Source organism: Electrophorus electricus, chromosome 9 (assembly GCF_013358815.1).
Source record: "Electrophorus electricus isolate fEleEle1 chromosome 9, fEleEle1.pri, whole genome shotgun sequence".
Lineage (NCBI taxonomy): Eukaryota > Metazoa > Chordata > Actinopteri > Gymnotiformes > Gymnotidae > Electrophorus > Electrophorus electricus.
Window position 1 is genome coordinate 8,895,016 of NC_049543.1, and position 22,408 is coordinate 8,917,423.

At 41.7% G+C, this 22,408-nt stretch overlaps 1 protein-coding gene across 2 annotated transcripts in view; it reads right to left on the bottom strand.

Annotated features, from left to right (window-relative positions):
• slc4a4a (solute carrier family 4 member 4a) overlaps window positions 1-22,408 on the bottom strand; it is a 44,443-nt gene that overhangs the window by 17,474 nt on the left and 4,561 nt on the right. For both annotated transcript variants that reach the window (XM_027028691.2, XM_027028681.2), the window contains 5 exons: window positions 18,688-18,861; window positions 8,043-8,178; window positions 6,410-6,570; window positions 4,853-5,005; window positions 1,975-2,051 (listed from right to left, as the gene is read on the bottom strand). In XM_027028691.2, the coding sequence (XP_026884492.2) occupies window positions 1,975-2,051; window positions 4,853-5,005; window positions 6,410-6,570; window positions 8,043-8,178; window positions 18,688-18,861 (701 nt within the window). The remainder of the gene's footprint in view (window positions 1-1,974; window positions 2,052-4,852; window positions 5,006-6,409; window positions 6,571-8,042; window positions 8,179-18,687; window positions 18,862-22,408) is intronic.

The following is a 22,408-nucleotide window of genomic DNA, read 5'->3' on the forward strand; positions in this document are numbered from 1 at the left end:
TCCATGAAAATCTTGTGCAGGACATATCCGTCTTTTCCCAGAAGTTGACTTTTTCCTCGGATACTTTTGAGAGCTCCATCACTTTTTATGGACCTTAACATCATAGGTCAAGTCTGTGAAGTTTGAAAAGGCATCCAGACAAGAACTGAATCACTTTATAACTTTAACAGGGTGAAGTGTTAACAGGGTTAACTGGGAAAACCCTAAACAACTCAAAGTGCCTGTCAAACAACAAAATGTCACTGCTAGGCTAGGTTGTGAATAAATATTGGGTGGTGTACACATAGGAGAAGTTTTCCTTTGTTTTTACATTTTACAAGTACATTACTTACTGCAGATACTATATGTTTGCATTTTCTCTATAAGTTTTAAAATGTGAATACAAATCAAAAACCTAACTGATCAATACATTCAATACAAGTAACACTTGCAGACCTGTAGTTGTGTTAACAATTTGTGTCTGTGGTAACATGTCGTATTGACAGTAAAACCTGATTAACAGTTAGTAAAAAAGCGATTCATTAACTTGTTTATTTTTCTTCACACCACGGTAAAACAGCAGTCTACTCTTCTATTACCACGTCACTCAACTGAACTTTTAAACATGGTGTGTGGTGGCCTGTAAGATTAATAAATAAGTTTCTTTATATTAGGATTATTGTTGGTTATTAGTATATGGCTATTATTATTATTATTATTATTATTAAGATACTGTTTTTAAGGTTACTATTATGTTAGTATGTTCATTCTCCTAGCTCTCTTCGGTCTGTGGTGGAGAGAGCCACACCGTGTATTCCATCTGCGAAATTAATCCGCCATCAGGTTTGACCAATCAGGCTGTTTTGTTAGTTTGCATACTTTAAATCTTAGGAGCAGATGGTAATCTTTGCAAATGAGTTACCATGTGAGGGAATTCCACTCCAACTACTCCACATTGCCAACAGCAAACAAGTCCAGAAAACAGTGAGTTAATGCTTTAAATAGTCTGGTATAATTCCTATTCCTTCTCACCCTATAATCTGCAATGCTAAATGCCATGTTATGGGAATGTGGGGTCGCCCTGGATTTAAGGATTTGGGGATGAACGCACCCTCTAGCCAGGGGGAAGCCTGCGCGTGACAGGATAATGGGTCGTTCATTGATGCTTCGCCACTGCATGTTGCATGCATGCCTCTCACTGATCACTGTTTACCCTCCTAATCTTGCAACGCATCTGGGGGGGCACTTTAACCCCTCCACCCAGCCCAGGGGCCCCTCCTGGGCCTACCGGGCACGGGACTTCTCCTAATTGGCATCAGTAAGAACCTGATGGGAGGTCCCCTAATTAGCGTCACTTCACAAAGAACCACCACACAGACAGATCTGCTTCGTCACTGCTTCGTCCAATGAAGGTCCACGCCGGGGTAGCGCAGAGAACACTCCACCATATCAGGTGCTGGAAAAACTTTAGTTTTCAGATAGTCCTACTGTTGCAATGCTGCTGTGCCAAAGCAGACTCTCTTCACTATTCCCCCGGCAGAGTATTTCCTGTTGAGATTGCAAGCCGGCAGGGCTTATCTATCTCAGGGTATGTCCTTGTGTACCCCTTTGCAACTCCATTTGTTTATGTTTGTGATGCGTCAAATTTTGCTAGTGGGTCCAAGTATGACTGCAGCATGCATCCATGGCATCTTATCTGTTTCCCACGAGAGATAAATGCAGAGGATGAAAGGAGTTGTTATAACTCTAGTTGGAAAAGAACTGGAAGGATCCCAGAGAAGACACTGTACTTTGGACTTGCTAATCACCAGCAAACAAGGCGGCATGCAGTGGCTTGAATGGTTGGCTTATGACTTATTCAGATACACACCATCTCAAACTTGTTACTGTGCAAACAGTTTTTGTGCAAATAGTTGTGGATTAAGCAGGCATAAAATCGATGCCTCAACAAGGCAAGGGATACGGGGGAAGGGAATGTTTTGAAGGCGGACATACCTGATCCTTCTCTGGTTTGTCCGAGATGTCATTCAAGCTGGTTGACATCAAATTCCGGTGCGCAGTGGTGGGGCTACCTGAAGGAAACATGTGCAGCCAGAATGTGGTTAGACAGGCACCCTCAGTTCCCAGCATCAAGGCAATGAAAGTGAGTTCAGCAGCCTGGTCCACTCTGCATGCATGGTTTTAGAACAGAGAGCGTATTCCAGACTGCAGCAAGAAGGCACATCTCGTCAGTCACTACCAACATTGGGAATGAAATGGGAGAGGATTCATAAACTATACAATGAAATTCCAAGGGCTGAAGTAACTTATTAATCTCCTTTAATGTTAAATGTCGGTGGACATTAAATTTTGAAGAAGATACCATTAACATTAAGATACCAGATTTTTAAAAACACAAAATCAGTGTTTACAATTTACTGGACTGGGAAGCTAACGTGGCCAGCTAGGTGGACCCTAGTGCAGACTAATCACTAAGCCTTCTGAAAGCATGACGAAGGTGCCACACTGCAAATACTACAGTCAGAGAATAAAACAAATACCAAACAGTAGAGTATAATTAAACACCACTATTATCATATAAGATGCTTCCCAATACTAGCAAACTCAGGTGATTATGCAATAATGAAGTGGGTGTGTCAGTTTGATGCAGATAAAAGGAAACATTGAACAGCCTTAAAAAGTTGCTGGGAGGACAAAAATGCACTTAGCCTACTTGTGACAACTGTTTTATCGAGGGCAATAGCGACTCACGGATCTTCCTAGTTAAGTTACCATACCTATTCCAGTACTCTGGATAGAAGCTGAGTAAAATCTTTGTATATAACAGGGAGAAGTGGAAATTTCTGTCTCGTTAAAGGCAATAAAAAGACCCTGGCATGAGATCCTACTAGGGTGAAGCCCACCACAAAGGCAAAGCTGAGATATGATCTCCTATTACATAACAGTCACTACTGTTGAATGAATATGCCAAACAGGAAGGCCACACGCACAGTTGGCTTGAATGGCAGGATGCAGTCACGAGCTGTTGGCGCTAAGTTACAGCAGATGCGCCGTCTGGGTCATCGGGCTTTAGGGACGACGTTTATGACATGGGTGGGTCGAGCAGGGAGGTGCACAAATGGTGACACGGGGCTAGAGTCGCTGAACTAAATAAGGCATCCCATGCAAGGGCTTGCAGTGACTTGTAATTCCTCCTTGGAGGCGGAAGCTTTTAGGCAAGACACTGAGCTCTCAAGTAGACTTTGGGGGGGTGTTTTAGCAGCAGCAGAAGCAAGGCAGGCAGACAAGCAGGGGATGGGGGGTGTACAAGAAAGGACTAAAGGAAGAAAGGTGCCCCCCCCCAAAAAAAAGCCAAAGCATTGTTGTTAAGAGTTAGCTTTTGCGAAAGGCCATGAAAGAGTTGGAGTTGCATCCCTTGAGATGCTAAAGGAAATAGCGTGTTTGACAGGCTAAACAGAACCACTACAGTCAGTGCTGAGTCACTCTGAAAACAAACAATTAAAGTACCTTACTAAGTGTAACAGTTCATTAAAAGGCAGACGGGTGACCTTTACTTCCTATAGTGCATACTTAGGATGTTAGAAGTTGTTCACATGACTATAACAAGTCTGCACACAGCAAGTTATGTACAGTATTGCAAAACAACAATAAAAAATATTTTAAATGACACTTTCAATAGGAGGGGCCTTCTGACGCCAGAATAATCTACCACATCAATAGGTTAAAAGTTCAGTCAAGCAATATAAGATAATACAGTTAATAACTACAATATATTAACTCATAAAGGTTTGCTTCACACAGCACTAAAGACATTATTTGTTGCATGAGGTATCTCTTCAGATACCACATCTTATCAGTCCCATTTACTCTAGACCATGGCCTTAATGATAGTACTGCTATTAGTGTCACCTAAAGTATTTTAGACTATACTGTACATAACAATTTACTACCCCAGCCACAACATGAAACATGACATTGTATGCATTTACAAACATAAATCCACATACAAAGATATTTCATTAAGGGAAATGAAACACAATCAATACACATGATAATGTTAGTTTGTCCAGTTAAGGTAATTATTCAGTTTTAAAAAAAGGCAAACAGGATGTAGCTCAGACTGATGTAGGAGCAATTGTTTACTACGTCTAAGGTTAGTGAGTCATTTTTGAGACAGATATTAATTAGAAACATTTAACAAACTTCATTAGAATTACTAGACTGAGACTGCTGCATTTGTCAATTAATTTATATGATTTACTAATAATTATATTGAGGTCAGAAAAGCACAACAGACAGGATGATAATATTTAAAAAATTATAAATGAAACCATTAACATCATTGAATGTTATTAAAATTATTGTTTCATTTATAAAAGGAGAACATTTGTTCTAAAAGTTCTCATTTGATTTATGGTTACAGGTGGAATAAGCACATTTGTGTAATGTGTGAGGATCATGCTCAGTTGTGCTATACAGTGGATTTCAGTAATCAAGCTCTTTCTAAATTGCAAACAGATTTGGAAAACTGCAACAAGTACAACTTGCTGTTTCGCAAAACTAAAAATAAAGTGCTACATATCTTGGAATTTTTATGTAAATTAGGATTTAGATGTCTGGTAAAATTGGGGAGTGTTCAAATTGAGCTTGGCTGTTTAATGAAATCTACCTGCTAAATCAGATTAAAAAAAACATTGAAGCATTTTCAAATGACCATAAAACTAAAAAAAAAGCTACTTATTAAAAAATGAAAAATACCAAAAATCTAACCTTTTAAAGAGAGGTCAAAGTGCAAAATTATGAAGGAGCTGAAAAAAGAACTGCACCAAACTGGCACCTCTATTACCATTATCCGTGTTGGAAAACAGCCTACTTGCACTTGAGACCGTCTTGCCAATGTCAGCCAGGGAGCGCAGGTTGGACTTCTTGGTCTGGTGACGGTGCTTCCTTAACAAGGTGTACATGACCTTGTCCTTCAGGTCTGCCTTCAACAGGCCAGTCTCTATCTGGCTGTCCGTGATCATCTCTGACAGCGAAAGAGAAAAAGAGAATGCAGATCTCCTTGTTTATTTAGTCATTTCTGTTCATGATCAGATTTCATAAACAGCGGGCATATGTAGGTTTATCACCACAAGCACACTTTTTTATTTCTCCACACCCTAGCTTTTCAATTAGTTTGAGGAACGCTGACTGAAAAGATCAAATTGGTAACTGCAACTTGAAAAGTTTAAATCACCCAAAGATGTTTGAGTGATGCTTCATATTCTGTTTTAAGCCATTAAGCTTTTGCTCAGGAGATTGTCTGGCAGTTTTTTTTCAGTTCTGTTTTTACAAAGAAAGTCAAGTACCGAGGCAGGAGGCTGGGTGCCCCTGGACATTTTTCTGAATGGTCCAGTGCTTAATGGACAAACTCTCCGTTCAGTTCAGGCACAAAAAGCAGAACTCTGTAAACAAGATGTAGTTTAATGCATCTGTACTCAAAGGATCTACTGAATAATCACAGAACATGATCTCTCATTCTCAGAGAAAACTGGTACTGAAACAGGAGAACCCCACTTTAAATAGGTCTAAATTGATTCATTAACCAATCACATTCTGTCATTCTTGGTCTGAACAAGCTTCATCCTGTCCTTACACAAAAGCAGGGTATGTGACACTGCTCTGAGTTATTTTCTGCATAATGCACAAGACATTTGTTGGGTTTTGACAGGTTTGCATTGTTAACTTCTTATGAAGCAGATCCTAAAGAAAAGACCTCAGACAGACACCACAACAGTGTACCGCAACATCCGTGGTAACTTCCAAAGTGATCTAGTGATTTCTAAAGCAGCAATCCTGACCTTCCACTTACTCTGGCTTAAATCCTCCTAAAGGAAATAAAATGGGAGTGGGAAGAAGGAAGCGCTCTGCCTTCCAGGAATGGATGCACCCACCCGGAACGCCGGGGTTGCAGTCACACTGGGGACTGAAAGCGGAGTGTATTAAATGGATCTATAAATATGTTCTGACATGGCAGTGGCTGGAAACCATGTAACAGGTAGCCTGTTAACTGTGACTGTTAAGTGTGCATCATATCTGCAGCTCGGACTGAAAACGCATTTCTGTTTCCCCCATATGCGCTGCTGTTCGCAGACGTGCTGTGCTCTTTTGGCTGTTTGGCTGTCTTGGAACCAAGATGGGGGTTTAAAGCACAGTACCGTAACTCTACATGTGATGTCTGTAAAATGTAAATGGATTTGAGACAAAATCGTGGTTGGGATTGCAGGCCTCAGCCGGGATCTGAATGAGGATCCAAAAAGGGCTGAGGGTATAGCCACCAAAGCTACTTTATGTCAATGAAACTGAGGCTTCGAGAACAAAAACGTAGTTTATCAGTTATGTAACTGACGCTGTGCTTGTTCAGATCTGGGGTAAAGACGTGTCTGCTCACCTACAGCCTGCGGCAGGGTGGTGGCCTCCAGGTCCAGCATGATGGTGCCCTTCTCTATACAGGTCCTGAGTTCAAACAGGCTATGCAAGGAAAGCGTGGCCACGTGGGGCTTGCTCCATCGCTCTCCGCCCTTCTCCACCTTTTCTTCAAACTTGATCCACCTGGAATCGAGAGGTGAGGGAAAAAGAACAGAGGTCAACTGCGATGTTGGCTCGTGGTCGAAGTAAAAAGAGCTCGAGAAGTGTCCCAGCACAGCCCATGTTGTTGACATGCAAGACACAAACTAGATTATATAAATCCCAACTTGTTTAATTGGAATGAAAGGTGTTGCAGAGTGCTGAAACAGGTTTTTGTGGATATGCTAAATTGCAGGTGTCTTCATTCTGTTTCCAGGCTAAATAACAGTTGCAGACTTGGCAACTCAGCATAGAAAACAACACTTAAACAAAACAACTGCCCTCAACTGCCCTTAAGTAAAGCTGCAAACCAATGAGCTTAACCAGCCAAACCCACCTCCCCTCCCCCTAATTAAATTTGCCAAATACGAAGCTCTGACAGTTGAACAGTCAATTACAATGTCAAAACATTTAAACAGTCAAAATAATAGATATTTGCTAAGTCCCACATTATAACTTCCACTTTTGCAAAAAGAAATTCTGTATTAAAAAGTCTGTATCAAGAACAAACACGAGATGGACTTCATTCTCAAGGACATTCAAGTGCCCGGGCTTTGGCAAGCGTTAACAGCTGCTCAGCATGGTGTGCGAGAGGTAGAGGGTCCTGTTAGAAAAGGCTGACACTTCTATTACTGAAGACACAGCTCCTGCTCATTCTACCAGGCAGCTAATCACGGCGATGTAACGGTGTGGAGATGTAACGGTGCAGCATGTCGTAACGTTGCATTGTTATAATCGTGCTTACAGGATTACATTATGGCATGTGCGTCATATTTCACGCTCGCCTCCAACTGTGGATGATGGAGCTGATCATGCGGAAGCACTGCATTATTTCAGCGGTGCTGAGTGGTGTGTTTGAGGGGCACTTGATCACCATCAAATGAGTTCCCCTTGCAAAATGCTGTTAATAATGTTCTTGTTGGCAGGAGGACATAACTTAGCATATTGGCACAAAGCTGGTATTGGCACTGTGCCAGAGGCTCCGGATGTTTTATTCATGAATTATCAGTCTCACAAGTGCTGCTCGACATAGCACATTTATCAAGTAATGCTTTTTCATGAATAATTAATCTGCTCTTAATAGAAGAAATTGGTTTTCTTTGCCTATGTCCTGCTCAAAAAGAAGGTGATTGGTAAATAAATGTCCTCACTCGCAGTCTTTCTCATTAACAGGTGAACATTGCACAGAAAGCTCAATAGAAAATATATTGTTAAAAATTAATAATCGTAAATGTATACCATGTTCAAAAATTTGAAAAAGTTCTGAAGTTTTGGCAAAGTCACAACCATGAAAAAATACAGCAACATGGGAACCATCCAACCTGTTCTTAACACAGCGATAGTGCCATTTAAAGTTCTGCCTTGAGATGAATCTAAAGCTGTTCTCATCTCCCTCTTCTCAGCCTCTCGTGGAGCAGAGAAGCAGAATGCCATGCCCTGGTCCAGCGTGCTCTTACCTGGCTGTCTCCTTCCACTCCATCTCCTGGCCGTCCACAGCCAGGAGCTCGTCCAGCTCCGTGAAGAGCTGCGGAGGGGCTGGGCCATCGTCCTCCTCTCCCAAGATGAAGCGGATGCGCTCGGCCGCTGGAGAAACTGCAAGAGGAAAAATGCTGGGGGTCAGGTGCTGAGACATGCGAGTGGCCACCTGCGGCTGGCCCTCCTCCGCTAAGCCGTTGGGCCTGAGCTCAGCGTTGACGGGGGGAGAGGGCTCAGGTGGGTATGGGACCTCTCCTTTACATGCCACCTGCTCCGGATCCTGGCCAGAGTCTGACTCCACTCTCTCATCTGCCTTGTTCTTCTCCACGTTGTTGTTGCCCGATGCGATCTCCCCCTTGTTCTCCATCCCGAACCCCTCACAGGAAAAAAAGAGTTTTGGTTCCGCCCGAAAGTTAGCTGTGTGTGACTTTAGTTGAGTGTGGGTGAGCTGAGAGAGAGGGACGGAGGTCAGTTTCACAACCCCCCACCCCCACAGACGAGCAAATGCTCAGACCTTCATTGGAGCCTGGGGGCGAGTTTGTCCGCTGTTCTCTGTCCGCCACTCTAATGCAATGTCACCCAGGTAGCTAAAAAAAAAAGGGGGTCCCCCCCATCCGCTGACATCAACAGCCTGCCCCTCTGCTGCTCCGCCAGAAGCCCCGCTCGCCATTGGCCCTTACGCTCTGGCAACCTGCCCTCGGCCCCTCATTAACAATTAGGAGATGTTTCACAAACTGTTCCTTCTTTGCAAGAGGGCTTTGCTTTCCTTCCCCCTTGTCTTCTAATTTGAATATCTGTCAGGCATCCACAACTGCAGAGGAAAATAGCCTAACACCATTCAATACAGATGAAATATAAAATATAGCACAAGAAGCAGGGACATGAAGTTTAACAGTCTGGGAACAACTTGAGAGACATTAAGCTCATGACACAGTACATTTTGAAAATTTTCCACTGTCAGAGAAAGCAACTCTGACTAACAGGTAAGAAAGTTTCTTATACCAGAGATTCTCACATATCCACATGGAAGTGTCAATAGATGTGAATGTTCAGTAAATTCACAATCACTATCATAACAAAAATCACCCTCAAAAGAGCATCTTGCAATGAGACTACAGTCAAAAAAAAAGTGCTTTGTTATGTTTTGAAGAAATTTCAAAGGATAACTGAAGTTGGAATCTTAGCCTACAGATAATTTGTTAAGGTAAAATTCTTAAGAATCGTATTTGAATATCCAGTCATGCTTTAACGGGAACTGAAGAGAAGATATGAATGAGGTATTCCGCTCTATGATCTACGATCCAAAACCAGTTCAGGTTTGTTCTCTTCCAACTTGCAGTGCAAAAAAGCCAGACAGGCCTCCAGCCAGAGAGCCTTGCAGTCAGGTAGCCATTGGTCCTGTAGTTCATGATTTCCAGGCTCACATGGGATTTACTTTATAAATATATACATCTTATCTTATATTATACCACAGTCATCAAAAATACCCATTACTGACTGGCTAGCAGGTATCCATCACTTTGGGGGTTGGGAACTAGGAAGTGAGGTAAATATGAGTTGACTTTTCTTTTTTATAATTTAATTCACAAAACATGTACAAAGTCTAAATTTTTTAAACGCTGGTAAGTAATCATGGAAAAAGCGAGATAGACATCCACTGAAGTGTCCATCTATCAGCAAGTAATGGACTTTGTGGAAGAAAAACCCACTCCTCTTCATGTCGTGGTGTATTTGCTTCCAACCCGTTTGGTCTCTTTCAACGGAATTTGCAAATGACTCTGTATGCACCTTAAGCATTGCTATGTCACGCTAGAAGGAGGAACTTTGTATAAGGCACATGATTTGTTATTGGTGATTAATGAAAAGCTTTGTTATTGTCTAAGCTGGTAAATCATCACAGAACAAGTTTACTGCTGTTTAAATGACAGAGCTTGAATTTCATTTAAAATCAGTGGACTAGAACTAGGTCAGCAGCTACAACTGCATGCTTCTGAATCTCTTTCAGGTTACGTCTCAAGTCTGGCTTATCACAATGCAGAAACAGGACAACTGATAGGTCAAATAAGGGAAATGGGATGCTCTCATTCACATTATTAAATAGTTCATAGACTGCAAGGGGAGACATCAAAAAAAGTTTACCTTTAAAAATATAACACATCCAGTTACAGCACAAAGAATTTATATGGCCTTCTCTCTCACTTTGCTCATGCAAATAGAAAATTCAGAGTTTCTTCATGCTTCATAACAGGCTGATTTAATGACCACAGCAGGCGAGTAGGATGGGCAGCCTTTCACAGCAGAACTCATTTGGGTTGCTTAGCTGTCCCCACTGTGCTCCAGAGTCCCCCGCACACGGTGTCCCTGAGCTGCATGCAGACACCACCGCCAGCAACGCCGTGCGGCAAGCCGGGGGGGGGCACAATACCAGCAAGCAAGCAAGGAGAGCGAATGTAGAGGAGGAGGAGGAGGAGGAGTAGAGATAGAAATGAAAATCACATCGTTCTCAGAGCATTTCAAAGCCACAGCCTCGGTCGCCAAGAGCCCAATGTCTGCACAAAGGGGACTTTGTCTCCTTCAACGGGGGTGCTCATGGGAAAGGCGGTGGGGGTGGTGGTGAGGGGAATGGCCTTGCCCGAAAAAGGGCTTAGTGGAGCTGCCGTTCCAAGCTGAAGACTTGCCCTCGCTCACCCTACCAAACTGCGTATAGTCATATAGTCTATACCTGTAGACTCACACCTGTAGACTCACACCTGTAGACTCACACCTGTAGACTGTATGTTTCTTCAGTGATCAGTGTTGCTACTGTAAATGGCAGGAGATAAATCACTAAAAACTGCGGACTAAAAGTGTTGATAAACACGATATGTTATATGATAAGTACAGGTTTTTAATTTGAAGGTATTAGAGTTTTCCATTTTTGACAGATTTTCTTCTCATAATCCAATTTGAAGAATCTCTTAGAGGTCTTGATTGACAGAGGTGCAGGTTTTTGAGAAATTCACACAAAAATGACCACAGGGAGATGATGAAAGCCAGACATTATGGGAAGAGATGATATTAGCCTTAGAAAACAAGTCAATAATCCTGTGCAACACTACAATCCACAAAACCTTATCCCCTGAAAACCTTATCCTATGTTATCTAAGATAGTCCATTGTGTGTGTGTGTGTGTGTGTGTGTGTGTGTCTGTATATATGTATGTGATGGATTCGTAATAATTTACTTCAAATATTTGCTATATTATTTCTTTGGCCAGGTGGGCTAACCAAGTGCAAAATGTTACATCAAAAAAGGACATAAATATGTTGTAAGTTTTGTAACAATGATTGCCACCCAAGTGACTTACACATTCGTGTATATATGAAATCTAGAAATCAGTTTCCAGTTTGATATGACTATAAAGAGTTCATACATTGGGGCATTTCAAAGTGGTAGTAAGCTTTCTGCAGACCTCATTAGGTATGAACCAACCACTGCTATGTGGAGACGGGGGAGACACATTTGAATAAATTTAAATAAATACATACTGAACCTCGGCATGAGACAGTAAGTGGTCTCTGCTATACTGGGGAGGAGAATGAAGAAGATGCTGTACTACATGAGCATATTATATATATTATATATAATAACAGCTCCTGTCAGAGGAAACAAATGTGAACCAGCAATCTCCCATTAAGTGAACATGCAGTGTGACCACGCCAGCACTGAACAGGGAATACTCTGCCCCAACCACATGGCTGTTCCCAATGTAAAGCGCAACACGCTGATCCACAGCAAAGCAGCAGCGTGGAAGCAGAACCCACACCACCAAGCATGCTGGCACTGCAATGAGAGGTACTGGCAGGTCGGCATGTTTCTAACGCATAGTGGTCATCATGCTGAAAGAGAGAGGAAAGCTCTATTCCTATTCGTTGTGGCTTACAACTCCTGGTTGGAAGCAAACAGGACAAGGACTCTGGCTTTGTATTGCCTGGCAACGAACACTGGCTAGAAGCAGCCGATACGCCACACATCAAAGCACAAAAAGAACTTGAAATTCACTACTGATAGTGGTCACATTCACGGCTTGCATTGTGAGGAGTAGAGTGAGGATTCGCCTAACGAAATAAGGCCTAAGATATATGTTGTAGTTTACTGAGGTCCAGCAGTTTTTTCTTAGATGCTGGTGTACATGTAGAGATGTTCGCTTGCAGCAACCCAAACCCAACATGTTCTTTGATTAGACTGGCTTCCCATGGTATACGCTCCATGTTGGCCTAATGAAACTGAACTGAGCTGGGAGGACTCACAAGGCAAGCTGCCCTTTTGTGCACCAGTTGGTAGAGGACCACGGTTACATACATCACCTCAGGGGAACCAATTACAAATTCTGTACTTCTCTTTCTAGCATTTGGCATATAGACGGGGCGTTCCGTTGGCACCCTTGCTGATGCGTAGAGGAGGGGATGGAAAACACACCGGAGGTGTCACATGTCTGGGACCAGTGGCTCTTGTCTTTTGTTCACAGCACAATGGCGCTTCGTTGAGACTGGCGATTGTTCTTTCAGCTCGTGCCCACCCTGACCACCAGTTGCTCGCTAGCCGACAATGGCAGACACTCAAAGCTCTGCACAAAATGGAGCAATGAAATATTCTACTGCTGTAGTGATACTTGCCATGACCTCCTGCGCAGCTTGTTTCTCAAAGTTAATTTATTCAATTCCCGTGTAAATATTCTTTTATTTTCATTACTTTAAAGTATTTCTTCACTATTAACTGTATTGTCCAGTAGTAGCCCACAGCAAGCCAGAGTACAGACATGTTGAAAATAATTATGTACTTACACCTACTTCAGTTATAATATATGTGTTTGAAATGGTATATCATGTTACATTAAATGAACCGTGAATAGAACAGACTATCAATGATTTGTACAGCTACAGGCTAAACTAATATTAATATGGTAACAGGATTCTGTTAACAATAATTCTGTTTCCTCAGCAATATCTCCCCTGATCAAATCTTACAAGTGGGAAACTCAATTCACTTGCCACCATTTTTATTTCTCAATCCAACCCAAGTGACTTTTTAAACCCCAGACTGAGTATGTCTTGGTTATGTGCCCTCAGCTTGTTCTGCAAATGTATTATTCTAGACCTTATTCATAATGCCAGTCAAAGGTAACTGAACACACAAGGAAGCTATCCAAATTTTCTACTCATCAAAATATTTCACTATCTCCAAATTCATGTTAATCCTCAGTACAGCTGAAGAATGGTCAACAGTACAACAGTAGGACCACAGCTAATTCTGCCCAAGCTAACATCTGACATTTGGACAAGGATTCCATAATCGTATCCTGGAGAAAGTAACAAAAGGTTGCAAAGTCATGAGATCTACAGACCTCCTTTCTGTGACAACCCTTTCCAAATTGGGAACCATAAGAATAATATGAACGTGATGATGAAGCAACTCTGTCATGCTGAGCTGCTAGAGCTTAGCATAATGATACCTTTTGTATTTCAGGGCCCAATATATACAGAACAAACACACACACACACACAGAGTGAAAGAAAGAGACTTCAGGTCTCCTTGACCAAAAGCTCTTGGTTGACATTCTAGTTTGCAGGCCAAAATGCCCAGTCCTCTTTGTGAAAGCACCCAAATATACTGCAGTCATGAAGATCTGTACTGTGGTCAGGTCACTTTCTTCTCAAGATTGGACCTGTGCACTTGTGTTGGAGAGATATGCCACCCAATACAGCAGTCCCTGCTGAGAAACATACACCACCCAATACAGCAGTTCCTGCTGAGAGACATTCACCACCCAAAACAGCAGTCCCTGCTGAGGGACAGATACGCCACCCAATACAGCAGACCCTGCTGAAGGACAGATATGCCACCCAATACAGCAGACCCTGCTGAGGGACAGATATGCCACCCAATACAGCAGACCCTGCTGAGGGACAGATACACCACCCAATACAGCAGTCTCTGCTGAGACATATACACCAGCCAATACAGCAGTCCCTGCTGAGGGACAGATACACCACCCAATACAGCAGACCCTGCTAAAGGACAGATACGCCACCCAATACAGCAGACCCTGCTGAGGGACAGATACACCACCCAATACAGCAGACCTTGCTGAGAGACATACACCACCCAATACAGCAGTCCCTGCTGAGGGACAGATACAGCACCCAATACAGCAGTCCCTGCTGAGACATACACCACCCAATACAGCAATCCCTGCTGAGAGACATACACCCCCCAATACAGCAATCCCTGCTGAGAGACATACACCACCCAATACAGCAGTCCCTGCTGAGGGAAACTTATTTTTCTCAAGTAGTCTTGAGTAATTTCTTTCACTGTTTATTAAGCTTTATACATGGCTCATATTACCACATATTTTGCATTGGTCAATCCCCTTGTTCTGAACAATTTTCCAAAAAAAAAAAAAAAAAGCTAGAAAAATGTAACAAAAAAACTAGATATTTTTCCCCTCAACACTTGTCTTAGTCTGCTCATAAGTAAATGCAGCCTTAGGGTGAGAAAGAAGGTTAGATTAAGTGATTATAACGTGTGGTCAGAGGAGTGACCAACTGCCTTAGAGAGGATTACCGTGGGCTGCTTCCCTTGCCTGACACATTCCACATGGGGGCGGGGCCATTAAAAAGAGCCCCCTCGAGGCCATGGAGAACACAGGGGCAAGTCCATTTTTCAAAACGGCATGGCCAAAATATGAAACAATGTGACACCTTAGCCGTCATGCCTTATTCTGCCAAATGAAGGAAGAAAAGTAGCATAACCACTGTGAAGAAAATACTACTGATTTTCAAATGGAAAAATGTAAAGAACACAGCAGAGGGACTTTCATTTTATACACAGAGAACTCACTGATATGTGTGCATTATAACAGCACATTTCTTGAGCAACCTTATAATAATAGAGGGGTAAACATCAATTTATTGAAAAATATATTCATGTTAAATTGGCAATACAGATTTCAACCCCCTCCCCCAAACATACACCTGAACTTTGTGAGATAAATAAGTCTTCAGCATGTCAGCTGGTTAATCTTTACTCCTGTACCAAACATTTAGCTTAGTCCACATCGCACTTCATAAGAGAAGGCGCTTGGCAATGTTTAATTGAAATAACATTAATTTAACACTTCATTAAACATAGCTGCTAAGAGCTCCTTTATCTGTCCTTGAACCCATCTATTCTCTTCCGGGGAGACAGCTGTTCATAAGACATCAAGCGTTGTCTGATACTCTAAGTCCCTTCTCCTCAGAGAAGGACATAACTCCAATTAACTGAAGCATGATATTAACATCCACATAAACTGTATATACCCTTTCAGTCATTATAATTGATAGTCATAAGTGATCATTTAATTAGTCAAAGATGCAATAGCAGTCAATCTATACATGCTTATTAAATAGTTAACATGATATAAAATATACCACAGAAATGAGCACACCCCTGTGCAATATAACTTAAATGTCAAATGATTTAACACTCTGTCAACTTACACTAATTACATTACTTCTAAACTGAACAAGGGTATTTTCTCTTAAGTATAATTAAAAACTAACAGTTAAGATTTGCCAAATTAAGAGCTAAGAGATTACAATTCAACACAACAAAAGGACACATTTCATTACTGAGATTCAAATCTTTCATTTTTCAATACTTGTCCAGTGTTATTTTTATAATGGACTCAATGCTCCTCAGATACCAGTCTTGCACGAACTGGACAGAGGTTTTGCCAGGCCCTTTTTAGTTGGTCTTTGCTGGACGTGTTGTGTTGATTCTGCCTTTCTCTTTAAAAAGACCCTAAAACTGTTCTATTTAGGTTCAAGTCAGGCGACATACTTGGTTGAGTAATTTTTAATCTTTTTTCTCTTTATTAACTCTGGCATAGTTTTGGCAGTGTGCTTTGGATTGTTAGCATGGTGAAATATTCCTCTTCTGCCAAGCTTCTGTGGACTAGGAATCATCTTGTCAGCCAGTATTTTGGCATATCCACAGGCATTCACAGTGCTATCTATAAATCCAATATCATTTCACACTCATCTCTGCTTCAGTCATAGGACTATGCATGCCATTACAGCTTTGGTTGGTGGTGCTATGGCTTGTCCTATACTTTCTGCTTACTGCTGCAACTGTATTTTGACTGATTTTTAGTTGGTGACAGAGCTTGCTGTATCACTTTCCATCGTTGTGAAGTCTCACAATCAGATTTTTCAATTCCTGGCAATTCTTTTGCATGTGAAGCCATGATACAGACATACAGATAGGCACAGTCCATAGGTCCAAAACTGAAAGCATTCTGGTATTCACAAGTCATTTTATAACCATGTTCATGCACTTAGGCTACTTGGAAATCACAGATATACCAGATTTGTTGCAATGATTACAGGTTTTCTAATATGTGTTCTGTGATCTCTTTGGTGAATAGCCAAATGTTACATTTGTAAGAGCATATTTGCATGTCAACTGGTAAATTATTCTAAAATTTGGTTTAGTGAGTTGAACTAACCCCTAGTATTGTCTAAGAGACAGAATCTGGATTTCTGTGTTAAAAGTAAATAAGACACACCTCTTTTTATTTTTAAGTACTTCAGATATATAAATGCATGAAGCCCTGATACCACTTGGCCATTCATTCAGTATTTACCCTATGTATGATTCAAGCTTGTACCAATAAATACTATTAACAATTATAAATTGCTGGCAATCGCCATAGTTCCATGTTCATTCACAGTTGTATCCCATGCTACAGTACTGTTCTGAAATAATAAACAAATAGTTTAGACTGAGCAATTATTCATTTAAAAATGGTGGGCATCCATTGACAATCTGACATCAAAAACAAACAGTTCTAGCACAGGAAATAAACGCTCCCTTATCTTATCTGTAAACACTGTTTTAGACACGAACAATGCTTACACGTCTCAGCACATTGCCTTTGGGTTGAACTTTTTTATTGTGAAGTTCAGACTTGTGGCTTTAAGCCAGATGAATATAATAATTCAAACTACAGAAGTGGACCACTGAGGGAGTCCCTTTGGTTTTGCTCGAGTAAGCAAGGGAAAAGCATTTACTCTGTAAAGTTCACGCGTGAGCCACAGATCTGGATGCGCCTACTTCCACTCAGGCCCCCACAGAAGCCGCTGAACCAGGGAATGTGTAAAACTGGTCTCAGATCAGCAACAGGGGCACCTTCCAAAGACTGTGAATGGCTTCCCACAAATCTTGTCCAAGTTCCAGAATGTAAATGAATCCTCCATAGGGCCCCAGCTGCAGCACAAAGGAGCACTTTTGTTAGAGGAAGAGGAGAAGAACCAAGACAAGGGGTCTCCTTTATATCCAAGAATAGAGCAAGAGAAACGGGGGTGAAGAAAGCCGCCAGAAACATCAGAAACTAGACGGCTAGACAATGATCAATAAAGTAGATGTGCAATACTGATTCTTATTTTTGTTGTTAGTTTTACAAGCAGCTACTTCTCAATAGTCATGATATCGACTAAGTTTGTAAAAACTTATGTCTAAGCATGTATAAATCCAAATTTACATTAAACAACATATGCAAACCTATAACTGCACATCATTTGTGCCCTTAAAAGCAGTCTGGCTTTGACAGTCTTTTCAGACTTGAAGTGTCACTTATCTTTTTCATTTCCAAGATGATCCGTTGTAATGCTTTCCTGAAACATGAGCATGGCTCCAAAGCGTTTCTAATAATATTTACGCAGATTTACTACTTAATTTTTGGTAGTAATTTGTGGAATGATTGACAACAACAAACAAGCAGCTGGGTCAATGATAACAATCGAATAATCCATCTAAAAACAAAAGGTCAGTGTTCCCTTCATAGACCACCCAGGGCACGTGGCCAGAAGCCAGGACATTGTTACCCCTAATCTTGCTTAATCTTCTCCCTCCCGATATCAATTTCCTGCAGAAAATCTATTACATATCCAGAGAGAGATATGGACACAACAGTGTATATCCAGAGTTAATGTTGAGCCCTGTGCAGCGAACTCTGGTGTTTATATAAAGGAAACATTGGTGTTAAACTGTGTCAAATAGCATTAACATATCCAGCCCAGAGTCCTGCTCTGAATCACATTTTAGACAGGGAAGCCGCGAGGGTCAACAGCAAGCAGGGCAGTGGGCCTGAGAGGAACTATGAGTCCTGCTGAGCGTAACTGTGCTTCCAGCCCGAAGCAAGTTTCCATTAACAGCTGCGCACAGTAAGGGGCAGAGAAGGGGCAGCTTTGGTCCTGCAGCAAGGCAGTGGGCTGCTTATGTGACTATATCACCACTATATGACTGACATTTGTTTGGTCTCCTTCCCCCCCTTGGTGTTCATGATCTCTGTCTGTCGTCCACTGTCATGCTCCACTCCTGCGGCCATCATTAAGGAGCGATTAAAATGCAAATTGGTACGGGTGATCCTCCCCTGTCATTATATACCTCAGCCTTGTGTCCCCTATGACATCAAATCAGGCAAATGTGTCTGATTTCAAGCGGCTATTGCACAAAAGAGCATTTTGCCTGTGCCTGTGCCTCAAGTCACAGCAGCTTTGGATGGACGTGTGTATGTGTGTGTGTGTGTCAGCCACTTACTGAGTGGCTTAAGGATGCCGCTGCTGGCCTCTTCTGCGTTCTCACCGTCCGACCTGTCCGAGGTGTTCTCCATCACCTGTTCCCTCCGCTCCTTGGGGGCACCGCGTCGCCGGTGCCGCCGCCGCCGCCGGTAGCTCTTGGGTACATGCACGCCGATGTAGATGGTGTGATGGCCTGGCAGAGAGAAGGTGAGAACCATGAGTGATTGCTAAAGGGTGAGGCCATTAGAAGCCAGATAGAATCCTATGTGCACTCATAGCATTTTAACTGCACATAGCTTCATAAAAAATAAACACTTTCATAACACAGCAGTGGAGATTAAACACAAAGATATACTTCTGTAAGACACAGATTAGCCTGCACTGGCTAGCAATGAAACAGAATGAAGTATTTTAAAAATGTCATTCATAATGTGAGCAGGCATAACAGGGATTTCAGAGGCAAGACAATGGCCTAGGACTTGCCAAGAAGTCAAGCAGATTAAGAAAAACACAAACCGATCTTTTATGGATTACTCAAAGAGGACCAAAATCCCCATCCAGAACTTCCACTCAGCTTTAAAGGCCAGTCAGGGCACATGGCCAAAAAATCTTACTAACGTACTGAATCTTGACAAAGAACTCTTAGAGCAAGTCATTTCCACAGTGGCTGATTCTGAGAAAGGAAATGTTGTACAAGACATTGAAGTCAGGACCTGGGTGTCAATTGTTTCCTCAGGGACCACTGGGATTGACATTTGGTGTTCTTGCTAAAGTAAGGATGTAAATAAATGCCAACCACTTCCTTAACAGAATTTATACAGGAAATGACCAAGGCATCCAAGAACAAAAAAAATGGTCTGGCCCACGCCAGAAGGGTTTGCAGCAGACCATCAAGCCAAATATTTTGTTTGAGGGGAGTGAACAGGTAGAAGTTAACTTTCAGGTTCAAGGCTTTCTCATGGTCATGCATTCCATAGTCTCAGAAGGACACCTGTTAGCAGTTTTTCAAAAAGCTGCGGGTTTCATTTTTTGGCATTTGGATTAAAGCTCGAGCCACGATAGAACTCTCCAAAGATAGGACTGTTCGACCTCAGAGCAAATTAATCTCGGGAATGCTAGTACACACTGATTTAGCCTGAAAGATGAGATTATTTAACAAAACATACTCCCTCTTGTTTTTTTCTGGGTTTCAGAATTGCCATGCAGCAGATTATCTTATTTCAATAAATAACAATCACTGGAAAAGATTTTGTTACATTACCAGAACAAAATTAAGTCACATTATTTAGTCACATTATAAGGGGAGAAATGAGCAAAGTTATTAAATTAGGTCTGTTTAACCTATTAAACCAAGGTATACCACAGCAAGGACAGAAACATGTCAGTTGCTAAGACCTCTTATGTTACATTACTGCACAACAGACTGGGCCCTCATTTAATATTCCTCCTGGGAGTCTTGGGGTGTCCCTATAGGACAGAATCAACCTACACAGCATCACTGTATATCTGTGACATCACACCTGCTTCACCCAATCACATGGTGAGCCGAGAGGAAACCCATCCAGGCACAGCAACAACAACTATGGCTTCTATTATAGACTGACGTCTGTAAATGCTACATAAAAGGACTCTGTGCAGCTGGTAATAGTCATTTGTCATCAGTGTGTTAATCGGTGCAGATGTGGACTTCTAGTAAGATACGTATTTGTGTGGTGATATGATGTCCAAACAAAACACTGATTATGGCCCATGCTAGAGCAGGGTGTCTCTTCTAGACTTAGCACTCTGGTTTAGCTTTGCTGGAACTTGGTCTGCTGCTTAAACATTTATAGCTACATTGTGAACGTACAAAAATTGTCCACTCCCCAAACCACAGCAATACAAGGTACCGCAGGGCAAATTACAAAAGCTAGGAAACAACTATTAAAACCATCAGAACCTCAAAGCCCCGAATGTCTTGCTCTCAAGGTGAATGCTCTACGTGGTTTAGATGACTTGCTAGGACTAGCTCTAACATAACAAATCATCAAAAAGACATTAGCTAAGGCTAATTACCTGACATTTTAAGTATAATATATCCAGATTCAGAATACTGTAATATATTTAATACTGTAATATAGTTAATGTAACTTAAACCTATTGATAGATATTGATTAATATAATACTTAAGATAATTCCTAACCTGTTTTTTGTTTTTGTTTTTTTTAAGATTTTTATCTGAGGACAAAATAGACATTTTTGTATATTTCATCTAAATGCATGGCACATTCTAAGTTTAGATTACAAGCTACATTTATAGCCATGCGTCACAATTTTTGATTTGCCCTTTTTTCCACAAGGTATAACTTAAAGCATTAGCAAATAGTCTTGCTCTAGCTCTTACACATTCAGATGTGAAGAGAAATTGGATGCTGGTTAAAAATGAAACATCTCTCAGCATGGACAACATAATCTGATTGTAGCATGAAGGAACCAGAAAGCATTTGAGAAAGACAAAAGAAAAGAAAAAAAATGACAGAAAGAGGGAGGGAAAGAATAAGTAACAGCAGTGGAAGGATGCTAGAACAAGGAAAAGGGAGTGAAAAGTGGGGGTTTTTTTAAGCATCAGAGAAAGAAAAGCGGAGGTGAGAGGGAGGGTGGGACTGCATACTGCCCCCCCCCTCCCCCGGCTTTGTAGCGGGCTTCCTGTGCTTTCGGAGCAGGCTGCTTCTGGAAGGGCAAAGAAAGCAGCCTGAATGAGAGTGGCGCGCTGTTTGTCGGTGCGTGAAGCGAGTTCCCTGCGCCTGGCCCAGGCCATGTGGGCTGCCATAGCTTGGTACCCCCAGTTGCCCCAGTAACGGAGCTGCTGGGACAGTGGGTTCCAGAGGAGAATGAGGCTATACAACTGCCAGCATGCTAATAAAGTCAATAAGTACATAAATAAATAAATAAACAAAAAGCTGACACATGCTAGTTCATAAATACACAAATAATGTTCCTTGTAACATACTGTTTAATACTACGAATAATATGGGTTGGTTTTTTTTTGCTTTTTTAAAAACATTTTTTTACTCGTAGCCAATTCCCACCCATCAGATAATTCTCCCCTATCACATGCTAACCAGGAAGAGCAAGGGCTATCACGTGACTCCTCTGTAATACATGCAGCCATATACATCGTCTCGTATCACACTCGAAGGATAACGCCATCCGCCTCCCTCTGATGCATGAGCTCACAGACGTCTATGCTTGGCCTTTATTGCTGTAACAGATTTTTTTTTTTTTTACTACTGATAGCTATATTTAAAACAGTTCCCATAAAGATAAAATAGGAAGTACTTATCAAAATGTACTTGTATAAATGGGAACCACTTCACAAATAACCATCCAGTGGGAGTTATTTCTCTTTTCTAAAGCTAAGGCGACAATGCGCCTCGTCATCTGTTTAACGGCTCCTAAGTTCCTGTTTGTAGTACAAGGTGTTTTACGTAACGTGTGTTGTAGCTCAACTGCACACAGTTCTAAAACCCAGCACATCACTGTCCTGACTTGCACTTAGCTGAGATCTTTCTGGCACCAACAAAGAAGTGACTTGCGAGGTAAGTGGAAGAGGAAATGTCCATCAAGGACAACCTGGGAACACTCAGCTATACTGTGGAAAGAGTAAGAGGGGGGCTTGTGTGGGAGTGATAGGAAAAAGTGATAGGAAACAAAGCAGGCTTTGCAAGGAGGGGAAACTAGCGTGCACCCCTATCACTGAC